The 13,055-nt window shown below is 40.7% G+C and overlaps 1 protein-coding gene across 1 annotated transcript in view; it reads left to right on the top strand.

Moving 5' to 3' along the window:
• cspg4 (chondroitin sulfate proteoglycan 4) overlaps positions 1-11,885 on the top strand; it is a 69,559-nt gene extending 57,674 nt beyond the window's left edge. The window contains exons 7-11 of the mRNA XM_020078474.2: positions 950-1,148; positions 1,499-1,630; positions 3,189-3,349; positions 6,653-6,836; positions 7,767-11,885. Coding sequence (XP_019934033.2) covers positions 950-1,148; positions 1,499-1,630; positions 3,189-3,349; positions 6,653-6,836; positions 7,767-9,595 — 2,505 coding nt within the window. The 3' untranslated portion in view covers positions 9,596-11,885. The remainder of the gene's footprint in view (positions 1-949; positions 1,149-1,498; positions 1,631-3,188; positions 3,350-6,652; positions 6,837-7,766) is intronic.
• The last annotated feature ends 1,170 nt before the right edge of the window (positions 11,886-13,055 follow it).

Genomic DNA, 13,055 nt, shown 5'->3' with positions numbered 1-13,055 from the left:
ATACCTCTGACTGCAGGGCAGCCTCCGCTCACTCTCCCAACTGATTCCACCTATTTAAGATCGTCTTTCTACAGGGGATCTGCTCCATTTTTTTCAGTTAATGCCCCTCTCAGCCAGCTGACCATTAGATGTCCATTAAAGCCCCTCCACCCGAGGAGACTCATTCAGCCTGTACTGCTGCGCTCCATCTTCTGATAACAGGACCGTCTCGACTGCCGCAGAGAAATAATTAACCTTTTAAATTGTTACTGAGGAGACGGCTAGGAGCGAGATGGGTTTTGTGGCCTTGTTTTTCTGCATAATTTCTTTTATAAGATTTTTCTTTTGTTTCTTTGTTTAGTTTTTAATCTATTTTAAATGGGAAAAAAACTTACATTAGTCATAATATTTTGAGACTTCAGTATCTCAATAAATTTAGACTTTTAGGCTACTTGTCATGTTGGACGGGGAATATCAGAAGAACAGTCGGCTTCCTGCATTCAAATGAAGTATGTAGAGCATCTTGTGAAGTTAGACTTTAGTTTAAGTTTTGGAAGAAAGAACCACATTGATCAGGGGAAATTGTCTCTGTAGTGGAAAGGAAGAGTTTGGTAGCAGTCTACTGAGAGAAAATATTGTTAGTTACATCTGTGTGATATTCAAAAGGGGTTTAGTTTTTCCTTAAAATTAGTCAACATGATTTCCGATCCAGAGGAAGTGAAACTCTGGCTGGCAAGTTCTCCTTGCTAGTTACTTTCTTCCCAATCATGACTTTATTCTATCTATGAAATCACTTTGGAACATCATCTTCATGTACAGCAGCATATTATCTTTACATACGCTGCACGTCCGACAAATTCCTGACCTCTGACTTGGGTTACATCTCTCCAAACATAACTCAGACTTTTATCTGCTGTGTGTTTCATCTCTGTTCTCTCTCTCTCTCCTCCTGCCTTTTGATATGTTTCAGGTTCTCGCTGGGGAGGAAGCTGACATCACCTCCAGCATGCTGAGCACCGAGGACGCCGACACCCCTGTCGAGGAACTGGTTTACCACGTCGAGATGCCAACCAATGGGATGGTGGCGCTGAAAGAGGCGCCTGAAGAGGGCATCCTGAATTTCACACAAGCGAACATAAACAAAGGGGAGGTCATCTTCACTCATGAGGGTGAGAGGAGCAGACGTCCCTGTTGTTTCATTAGTGTGGTGAAATATATGACCTCTACTGACCTCTGTCTGACTGCTTGAATTACAATAACACAGCTTAGAGTTCCTATTACCTGGCAAAGTAATCAATACGTTTGCGGTATTGATCAACAACACTATTAAACCCTTAGAGATATACTGTGGTTCTGTTGTGTAAAAGAGTTGATTCTATCTTTATGATTATAGTATACATAATGACACATATAATAATTACATAAAGATGAATGAAAGACAGAACAGAAAGAAATAAGGAGACAAAGGATGAATAAACTGAACGACAAACATCAACAGTAATCTCATCTGTTCCTGTAGGTGAGGAGTCTGGTGGTTTCAGTTTCACCGTGACAGACGGCGAGCACACTTCTCCTCTCTATCAATTTGTCATCACAGCCAGGCCTCTCACCATCACCATGGTAACGCAGGAGGAGCTCATGGTGTTCCCAGGTAAGACGCCAAAATCCTCCAGATTTGACACCGGGAAGTCAGCAGTTATTTACATTAATCCACATTCAGACAGATGTAAGCGCACCAGTCACTTTGCCAGATGTTGATAGGCGTCCTGCAGTGATAGAAAACATGTATGCAATAATAACACAATTATACAATTTGTAACAATAGTTGAAATTGATGGTTCTCAACAAGCAATAGATTGTGGTCCTGAATTCCTTTGGTGTGATGCTCTGAAGGAAAATATACATATTATCTTTTTTCACATTGCACATACTCTTATAATCTTCAGATAAACTTCTGACCCCTGGCTTGAATTACACAACCATAACTCAGATTTAAAACTGCTGTGTCAGACACAAAGTGAGGTTAACCACAGAGAGTTTGTCCAAACCTCACTTATTTCCTCAGAGAAAATAACCTTCTTGTATTGAAGGATCCTTAGTAGGTTTCGTTTTCAGTCCATAAATGGAGTCAGATTTTGCTTTTATTGCAAATATCAACATTTTCCAAAGATACAGGATCAGATCAGAAGTACTTTTGACCACTGGCTTAGAAATGTAACAAGTAGTATTAAGAGTAAGAGTATTTCCAAAAGACAGAAAGCTTGTATTGGGTGTGCAGAGTATTTAAAATATACTATGTTTTACATACTGTAGGAAATATAACAAGTAAAACATTTAAATGAAAATTGTTACATTGCAACATTTTAATGTATGAAATTTACTCTACGAAAACTTTTACTAACAGGACATGAACATTGATTGATTGTAGCCTTTTCTCCAGACGTAGAAGAAGTCGAAATTTAATGGCGTAAATGTATATCAGCCACAAAATGGCGACTGCAAGATAATGTTGCCCGCCTGAGTTTCCAGAGATTGAGTCCGTTCCATCAAAATGATTAATATTTTATCTAAAACAAGCTAAATGTGAGTGGAACAAAAACACACGGGCAGAGGACATTAGCCTCTACTTGCCTCTGGTCACATCAGACCAATTACGGTTTGAGTGGCAGGGGACTGAATTATTACTTATGTATTTAATATTTCATAGATTAGAGGAAGGTTGTGTATTTTATGTCACACAGTCTCAATTACCCTCATGTCCCGGTGCCTTTAAAAGCTGTATTTCAAAGTGAAGTGACTAAACTGTTGGCAGAGTTTTTTCATTTCAAGGTTGAAATACTGTTGAAATAAGATATCACGACTGGTCCTGAGGAAAGTATTAAGAAGTGAGACGATTCAACAAGCACAGGTGTCATCTCAGGAAATAACCCTTCGGTCTTTTCATAATAAATGTCACTTTTATGTTTGACGTAGAAGACGAGTTGTCACACTTTTATTTAAAGCTTGGATAAAAAGTTGGAATGAACCCCTCCACACCAGGACGCTCCTTTGCATGATAATGTGCATGAGTTACTGGAGCCACTAAATTCTGAGACATTTATGAACTCTGCCTAATTTTACGAGCTCCACTCCGCTGCCAACAGAGAGGGCATTTTACTCAGAATCATCTCAGCAGTGAGAGGACCATGTGTGTGTCTGTGTTGTCACAGGAACAAGGCAGCCCATCACAAGCGCCAATCTGGGGGCTGTAACCAATGAGGATGGAAACGAGATAAGCTACTCTCTTATTCGCCCACCACGTTTGGGAAGACTCATCCTGGCTAACGACAGGAACCAGTATGAAGAAATTACCCGCTTCTCACAAACTCAGGTAATTACTCTTTCGCTGTGTGTGTGTATGTGTGTGTGTATGTGTGTGTGTGTGTGTGTGTGTGTGTGTGTGTGTGTGTGTGTGTGTGTGTGTGTGTGTGTGTGTTTGTGTGTGTGTGTTTGTGTGTGTTTCTTCAAGGAAACATAATACTGATAATAATAATAATAGGAATTATCTCAATAACCCACTTGTTAGTAATAAATAACTGTAAAAATAAATAAAGTTAGTTTTTAAACCATCAACAGTACAGTATATTCAAACTAAAGATAATGTTTACCTCCGCCAATGCTAACGTCGTATCTCGCCATGTTAAAGAAACTAAAAAAAGTTTCCTCTAACAAAAAACAAACATATACTGATAGAAACATAACTTATTTGGTAGAGGTAATAAAAGGCCTTTTAATAAAAACTTGCCAGAGAAACCAAAAAAAAAAAAATGTGAATATGTAGTTAAGAGATTCATTTTCAGGTTTCATATTCCTATTAACAGCAGGCTGGTAGTCATAGCCAATAAAGGGTCTCGAGTCATCTTACACTGCACTCCATCAGACAGATAAGAAATGATAATGACACTGGTCTTTCTGTGTGTGTGTGTGTGTGTGTGTGTGTGTGTGTGTGTGTGTGTGTACATAATAATAATAAAGACACACGTGTGTGTGTGAGAGAGTGTTTAATGTTGCAGCTCTTGATATGTCATAATGCCTTTGGTTCCAAATGTAAGTTGACAATTGCAAAGAATATCTAGACGCTTTTCACACAAAAGCATACATTTCCCTGAATATACTTCATATATATGGTTCCTAGTTCTTTCATAAGTTAAGTAACAACTCATTTCTTAGGGGTCATATTGGGAGTCACCAGGGAATATTTTGGTCTTATCTCTATCTCTATTTGGTAGTGATATATTAATTGACTTTTCCAATATTAATAATTGGACAAATGATCAGTTTAGCTTTACACTGACTATTCCCTGCATCTCCCAGCACAGTGTAAGCTAGCCGTACACTAACCTAAACTTACTACTTATTTTATTACCTATCATTCATTTGTACTCACCTGAATGTCCTGATTTGACCCTAATTATTCATCCTTGACTCTCCTAATGAGGTTGTATAATTTTATACCTGAACTTAAACTGCCCTCTGTTTATGGCAGGAGTGTGCTGTTTCAGTGACCATTAACACAGCATATGAGGCATGTTCCTCCTCTTCACCAGCAGGGGGCCTCCTTGAATATGTCACCACATACATTCGTTTTCTAAACTTTAGGAATTTTTGAGTTTTTACCCATATATTTTACTCATATTTGTCTCAGTGACTGTCAAGTAGATCTACTGTTTCTCTCTGTCAAAGCTTCTGCCCTGACAGGGTTGAATATATTATTGACAGTGACGGGACAGCTATGTTAAGGGCCTAATTTCAGTATTATACGTCATGGTGGAGTCAGGTTCTTCAGAATCCTCAGAGTCTAGATTGGAGGTCTGGAAACAGGATGAGGATATAACTGGCTGATGCGTACGTCCGTCAGCCCAGCTAAACTGCACAGATTCAACAGTGACATTCCTGACACTTGCACTAAATGTAAGGACGTTAAGGGGACAGTTTTTCACTGTGTATGGGAGTGTAAAGAGATACAATTCTGGAAAGAGGTGAATCACAAGATCGATGAAATCCTCATTGTCAAGCTTCCTCTTGAACCAAAGATATTTATAATTCAGTTATACCCTCACAATATACATTTGCCAAGGATAGGCAGATGGTTGAGATAGATGGCAACAGATATGTCCATGGAAAAGTTAGTAATCTTATGGATCTAGAGGATTAATTAACAAATGATCCAAACAGAGCAGACTAGTCTACTAATGTGTACTATTATTAGGCAGCCACTTATTCGTGTTTGTATTGTGTGCAGCTGATTGTCATTATTATTTTCTTTTTCTCATTATTAGTTATGTTAGTTAGGCTATGTTGATCAAAAATTGGTATTATTAATGTACTGATATTGTAGTGGGTGGGGGGCTTAAGGGGCAATGTCTATGTGTGTCTATAATACTGTTAAAACAAGTCTATTATATGCGGAAAATCCATGCATATGTGGGGGGAGAACAGAGAAGGGACAGGCAAAGCATGGCACTATATAAATACTATATTTGCTATATAACAGTTTTTCCTTCAGTTGTATGGTTGGAAAATATGCTCTAAGTGATGCAAAGGAAGGAACATTTCCATCACTCTGACTGTAATAAAATGTTATTGACTTTTAATAGCTGACACCTACATGTTTTGGCCAACCTTTCATCAGGGTGTGGCTCTTGATTCAAAGAGTTCCTTTTTTCATTTAGGGGAATTTTAAATGTGGTTTCATAAGAAGACTGTTGGGCCTTGGCGAAGGTATGAACTCAATTTAGTGCCATTCTAGTTTTTCTGTGTAGATTATGTGACCATAGCCAGCTTGGATTTGAGAAAGTCTATATGGAATGAATAGTTAGTATTTAATGGTTTTGGTGTAGGACACACAAGTACCATTTTGCATGTACCATCTGCCCTATGTTTGTCTGCCATGGTGAAATTATGCTCTCACTCTCATCTCCATTCATTCAAGACTATCAGCTCATTTCCAAACCCGACATCTGACCGTGCTTGGATGAGCATGAGAACAAATTCCTTCCGTGCAAACTGCTCCGTTTAGAGTGTGACAGAAAGTAACACTAGGTTGGGCTGAAAACAAGATTTGATCTCCAGCAGTGTGCATTTGTGCATGCAGACACGGATATAGCCGTGCACATTTGCTTGTGCGTGTGTAAGAGAGATGGAACGAGAGAGATGGGTTGAATTCAGGACACAGTGGCCTCAGAGAGTGAACACAGGCCGTCACATTCCAGATCTCCAACCAGTATCCCAGTTCAGCCGAGCCAAACCACTGCTGCAGCTATTTGAGCTGACCTTTCCCTGTGGGACTCACTAACGTCAGAGGGGTAGAAAATAGAGCCAAACACATATTTTTTGTATAACAAAGGGCAAAATAAGCTTGTGACTACAGACATAACGTCACTACAAAATCTGAGCTTATATCAATGTGAGACTTTCATAGTCAGGAAAAAGTTGCCTGGAATGATACAAAATCTTATAGTTGCTGCTGGTACAGAAAGAGAAAGAAAATACTCTGCTAGAGTGACACACAATGGGATAATGAAATGAAATGAACCTGCTACCAGTGGCTAAAACCTGCCAAGAGGTAATCTGTGATCTAAGCCTCCATTGAATTTGATTATCATGTTCAGACTTTGTTTTCACTGACACACAGCTGGAGTCGGGAGCAGTCTTCTACGAGCACCAGATACCTGAGGAGGCTTTTTGGGTGGTGAGGGATTCCGTAGAGCTCACCCTGTCGTCCCAACCAGCTCCAGATGTCCGACACATCCTCCCCATCACCATCTCTTACTACGCTGCTCACAGCAACATCTCATCACAGCTGTGGAAGAACAAAGGTAAATGGCAAAATAAGGGAGGGACACAATGTTCATGTTCAGTAAATTACCTGTTTTTTAAGACCACTATAGTAATTTACAGTAAGACAGGTTTTCCTTCCAGCCTTAACTATAACTTACACCTGAACTCCACACAACAAAGGAAGGCACATCACATCTTACATCGTATCACCCCACTAATGTTAAACATAATTCACATTACTTTCATGTAAGGTGCACTACATCAGGTAGGTTTGTCCTGGATCTGAATTAAGGAGCATTACAACTTCCTCCCACAATCCAAAGACATGCAGATTGGGTTTCGGTTAGCTGGAAACTCATAGGTGTGACACATGCACACACGCACGTTGACATCCACAGATGTGTATAATACTGCAAAGCCCCATTAGAAGGTTCCACCTTAAATCATAGACCTAGAGTACCATTGGATTAACCATTAATATTGATGTGTTGTTTGTTTGTTTGAAAATGTGACCTTACTTCATCTTGCAGTTACGACTGAATCACTGATGGATCCTATTTTAAAAATTATGCACAGAAATCTCAGGTTTAATGAAAAAACAATGTGTCTTGTGGTAAAAATCACAGTCACGTCCATCTCTGATTAATCTGCCACTATAGTCGGAAATTGCCTCAGTTGTCTTTTTATATTCTTCAGTAAAATATTTCACAGTGAGAAACTTTCTTATTATCTACTGTAATTGCCTTAACAGTCCAGAGTCATAAAGAGATTTATAACCTCTGCTTCCGTCGCTGCCAAAACAACAAGCGCCCTGCTCCATCTGTCTCTCCTCGTGTGCCAGCATTGCCAGTGTACTGTGATGCGTAATTAAATAGCGACAGGAGACGGCCTAAACTGGAAATATAATACTTCTGAAAAGTGAATTTGATGATATTTAATATTTTTTCTTTTTTCTTGTTTCCATTCAGGTCTGGAAATTGTGCAGGGCCAGAGGAAAACCATTGATGATTCAATTCTTGATGCCTCCAACCTTCTGGCTAGCGTACGTGAGGCTAATCAAGATGATGTGGATGTTGTTTTTGAGATTAAGCGTTTTCCTGATCACGGTCGTATCACCCTGAGTGGTCAGGACTTGCCCCGCAATGCCCCCTCCTTCATGCAGGAAGATGTAAATCAAGGAAAGCTGGAGTATCTGCATGATGACTCAGGAGCCTCATTCGACAGCTTCTCTTTCAGGGCCCGTCTTAAATCTGAGAGTCAAGCTGTGGCCTCACCAGCAGAGTCCGTTGTCCTGGAGGAGATATTTAACATCTCAATCAAACGGCGAGGCTCTGACCCTCCTGAAATAGTTACGACAGACATGCTCTTGGAGGTCATTCAAGGCTCCATGACCATCTTGACCCAGAAGCATCTCAACACTCAAGACGAAGACAGTCCACCAGATGAGGTGCAATTCAAGGTCACCAAAGCTCCTAGCAACGGTCGACTGGTTGACTCTCTCACAATGGACCCCATCACTGACTTCACACAAGAAATGGTCAATCGTGGGCAGGTGGGCTTCTTCAGTGATGACAGCCTTGTAGATGGATTTGTGGAATTCATTGTCTCAGATGGAGAACACCAAACAGAACCACACACGCTCCACATTGGCGTCCTCGCTCACACTTTGTTTCTTGACAAAGCTACTGAGATTAAGGTGAAACAAGGTGATGATGAGACCCTGGTGACTGAGGAGATGTTGAAGGCCACTACCAGGGGCCCTGTTGAGGAGGACATCGTTTACAAGATCACAAGTGTTCCCAAGTATGCAGCTGTCATGGTTGACCGACAGCCCACATCAGCCTTCAGGCAGAAACAGATCAAAGAAGGCAGAGTCAGTGTCCGCTTTGTGAAGTCCACTTCTCCTCGAGATAGCGTTGCATTTGTGGCCCAGAGTCGGGCTGCTAACGTCTCCTCTGTCCTCAACATCACAGTTCAGCCTCTGGCCAACATCGCTCAGGATCCTCTCTTACCGCAGGGTACTCTTGTCCAACTGGACAGGAAGCTTCTGGACGCAACTCCGCTGGCAAACAAGACCAGAAAATCCCCCACATTCACTGTCATCCAACAGCCACGGGGGGCTCGTTTTGTGAGGTTTGGGGGTGCTGGTGCAGGTCAACCAGTGGACACATTTAGCCACAAGGACTTGGATGAAGGCCTCGTAGCCATGGAAATCCTAAATCATACATCTGGATCACAAGGTGGTGTTGCTCAGGATGAGGCACGCTTCCTGCTCAAAGCCCATGGGGTGCCTCCTGCTGAGTGTGTGCTTGCCTTTCAGACAGGCCCCTACAATGCTTCTGGAATCTACCCAGTCACTCTGTTGAGGACTCCCTCAGAAGCCCCGTATGCGACTCCAGCAAGCCCCCGTTGGAGGAGCAACATGGACTGGCCCGATGGAAATCCCCCCACTACAGCAACTCCTGGCTCTAGCCCCGACGGAAGACCACATGTCTCCCGACGAAGCAACTTCTGGTCTATTCTCATTCCCATCCTGGTAATCCTCCTCCTTTTGCTACTGGCAGCCATCTTGGCCTATTACCTGATTCGTAAAAACAAGACAGGAAAGCACGACGTCCAGACGGCAGCTTCCAAGCCCAAAAACGGAGAGGTGGCCGGCACTGAGACCTTTCGCAAAACTGATCCGGCCAATAACATCCCCATGTCCAACATGGACTCCAAAGACGCAGACCCGGAGTTGTTGCAGCACTGTCGGACAACAAACCCGACCCTGAAAAAGAACCAGTACTGGGTTTGAGACACTTAGAAACACAGTAGCACACAAAGAGGTGGATTCTCGAGTGTTTGGAAGCCTTCTCAAACCATTCCTCTCAGTATTAAAGACCTCTTGCCACAGTGTTTTCAATGAAAATATCCTTTGACACCATTGGTCATTTACTTCTCTCAACACAACTGTGGACAAATTCTCAGGCAATGAAACACTGAATACCTATTGGCCAAGAAAGAGGCAGTTTCTTACCTTACGAAGTTCCTGCCATGTCTATTTATTTTAGTTTTAACATTCCTCTTTGTCGAAGGGCACAGATGAAGACATAAACATGCCATGTGTTTGCAAAAAGTATTTGGAGTGTGCTCTGTCATTGTATTCCATATGATATCATAGACCAATATTATTCAATTGAGTGAATAGGTAATTTAAAGTCTTGGCAATAGTTTGATTTTACTTTTTGATTGATCAGCGGATTGGATAAGCATGTACATAGATGATGAGGTATATAGATTGCTGTATTATCAATAAGATGACAAACTGCCTCTTAGTGTTGAGTAGATCTTTATTTTTCTGTTTTTTAAAGGTACCGTTGTATGTTGTTTCTCAGGGCTAAATTCAGTTTAAAGAAACAGTTTGATATTTTGGAAAATGCACTTGTTCACTCTCTTGCCATGAGTTAGATGAGAGGTTTGATACCACTCTCGCATGGTCTGTCAAATATGAAGCTACAGCCAGGAGAAGTATCCATCTTTTGATCTAACTCTCAACAAGTTTGCCAATAAGTGTTTTTCCCCAAAAGTTAATCAATTACTTCGATGCCATCACACCCTAACCATTCAATAGTTTGAATTATATTACGAAATTGGAAAGAAAAATTGTTGCAACGCCTTGCAAAGGTTTAGTTGAATTTAGCTCAGAGTCATAAGTTTTAATGCTCATGTTTTCAAAGTGCTTGTAAATTTTCACTGGACTAGCACAGCACTGACAGCAAAACTACATAGTGCACAGTTTGTAGGCCACAGGCCGTTACTTTGGTGGTAGTCTTCTACCAAAATACACATCCGTATTTGGCCGACAGTCACGGGTGAGGTCATCTTAAACTGGAAGGTTTCCAGTTTGTCTGTAATTAAGAAATCATAACTATGAATGGCTGGTGCTGGTGCATTCCATATGTAAGCTGAATATACAGACTGTTGTGTATTGAAATCGTGAGATTTCTTAAACTCGTTTAAACTTGTTTTGTAAATTTAGCTTTACTGTTATCGAGACTAGATGTCTTTCCACTTTACTCTGCCCTGTCATGTGTAACTTATGTTGAATGAGTTGAATGACATACTTAAGCTAAAGTAGAAAGTGTACAAGGAGAAATTCAGAAAAAGTCCACTAAAGAAAAGACAGTTTTGTTATTATTTTTGTTAGTGTCTTACTATTTGCTGTATATTTCTTTTCTCATACTGTATACCGATGACACCTTATTCTGCGTTAGTCATATACTGAATATACAATTATTTCTATGCAGTATTATCATCTATTGATTTTCTATTTTTGTAGTGTTCTGAGAGCAAGATATTTAGGTAGAGATTTTACAGAGCGCAGAAAGTGATGTTTCAAGAGACTGGGTATCTCCAGTGACATGATCTAATACTGAATGCTGAAATAAAATAACAGGTCCCTCAGTCATCCACATCATACCAGTTTTATTTGTAAATATTAAGCTCTTAGACATCAAAAATACATGTGCATGTAACATCATTTAATTAGATTGAGCAACTAGAACGTGTGTGTGAGAAAGAGCTAGAAAGAGAAAGTATGGTCCAGGTATTACCCATGTTGCGGGGACCTTAATCTGTTTACACAGTCTCATTATGGGGACTTGTCTTCTTTATGGAGACAAATTACAAGTCCCCATAATGCATATCAATACATTTTACAGTGAAGACACGTTTTAAGGTTAGGCAGGTAGTAACTATGGTCACCGTAAGAGTAATTCTCTGGGGAAATCAATGTAGTGTGTGTGTGTGTGTGTGTGTGTGCCCATCTCACTCATCTGTTTCCTGCTTACTGAGTTGATAGCAGATTTTCATCACCACTTCTCATTTTCATTATTTATTATTTCTGTCACTCCCCACACATCACTTCATATTCGCTATGTCAGAGAGTAAACTATAATCTGTACACTGCAGGTGCCTTTGGAAATAATGGTAACACAAAACAATGTTTAGTCTCTGAAAATAGAACATAACTGATTATTAAAGCTGCAGTTTGCCTCTGAGCTTGTTCTCAGCACTAATGGAAATAAAATGTTCGTGCAACAAAACCTGTGTTCATCCCTTTGTACTTTTTGCTGGAGTTCTTCATCTGCAGGATGCATGTGGGTGAACGTGCAGCGGGGGCTACATGTGCACCCTTCTTGTACTAATTTTCTTGTAATTTATTTCATCTTTTCATTCATCATCTTTTCCTCATGTTGTTATTATGCTGTTGTTGACATCACCATGGTACATTATCACACCAAAACCAAACTCTTTTCATTTTCGAGATATTTTTGCTTATCCGCCTTTTGTATTGTCACAGTTAGATTGCTGTAGTTCATTATAGTCAGGGTCTGCAGCTCATCTTCAGATGGTTCCAAATGATGCAGCCAGTCTTCTAACTAAGACTCAGTGTATTACTCCAGTCCTGTCCAGGATGCCACACACACACACACACACACACACACACACACACACACACACACACACACAATGGACGGATATTGTTGTCACTTTCTTGTAATACTCCTGGGCCTTGGTGCAGGTATGTGATCTACTGAGTGACATTCTAGTTGTACTTTGTGACATATATATGCTGTGTTGAAATGTAATACTAATTTATATATGTATAATACTAAAGCTGATTCTTAAACATATAAAATATAGTTTACAGGTTGTATATGTATTCACTTGTTTACCAGTCAAAAGCATAAGACACACACACCTCTTGTGAATTTAGAACAGGGAGAGGATCTTTATTATTGGTCGTATATCATTTGTCTTTATAATAAAAGCATGCAGCTTGTCTTTCCCAGGGAAACGTCTTTTGTCCACATTTATAATAATGCTATGCACCGTTTTTACCACCAGGTGGCGTTCGGTTGCAGGCAGGCGTCAGAGCAGTTGTTGCAGCCTTTAGAAAGTCTGTCTCCATCTGTCATTCTTTCCAGGATATGAACTTTGCTCTCAGAGTTTCTCTTTAGTTTTGAACACGTCCCTCTCTCCTCTCCTCTCTTCGCTCTCCGCTCTCCTCTCTCCTCTCTCCTCATCCCTGTGTCTGGTCTGATGTAGGTTGATGCTCTGCTCCCCTGCAGAGTTTATTACCTCACAGATACAGGGTCTGTGCTGCAGCCAGGAAGAGAGAACATAGGGTTATAGGGTTAGGTCTGGAAGTGGGCGTGGTTCCCTTGCTAATAAACCACTGCTGCTAATGGGAATGGGCGTGGTCCCGCGGG

Source organism: Paralichthys olivaceus, chromosome 7 (genome assembly GCF_024713975.1).
Source record: "Paralichthys olivaceus isolate ysfri-2021 chromosome 7, ASM2471397v2, whole genome shotgun sequence".
In the NCBI taxonomy this organism is placed as follows: domain Eukaryota; kingdom Metazoa; phylum Chordata; class Actinopteri; order Pleuronectiformes; family Paralichthyidae; genus Paralichthys; species Paralichthys olivaceus.
Note: the sequence above shows the minus strand (reverse complement) of the source record. Positions and strands in the feature narration are given on the sequence as shown.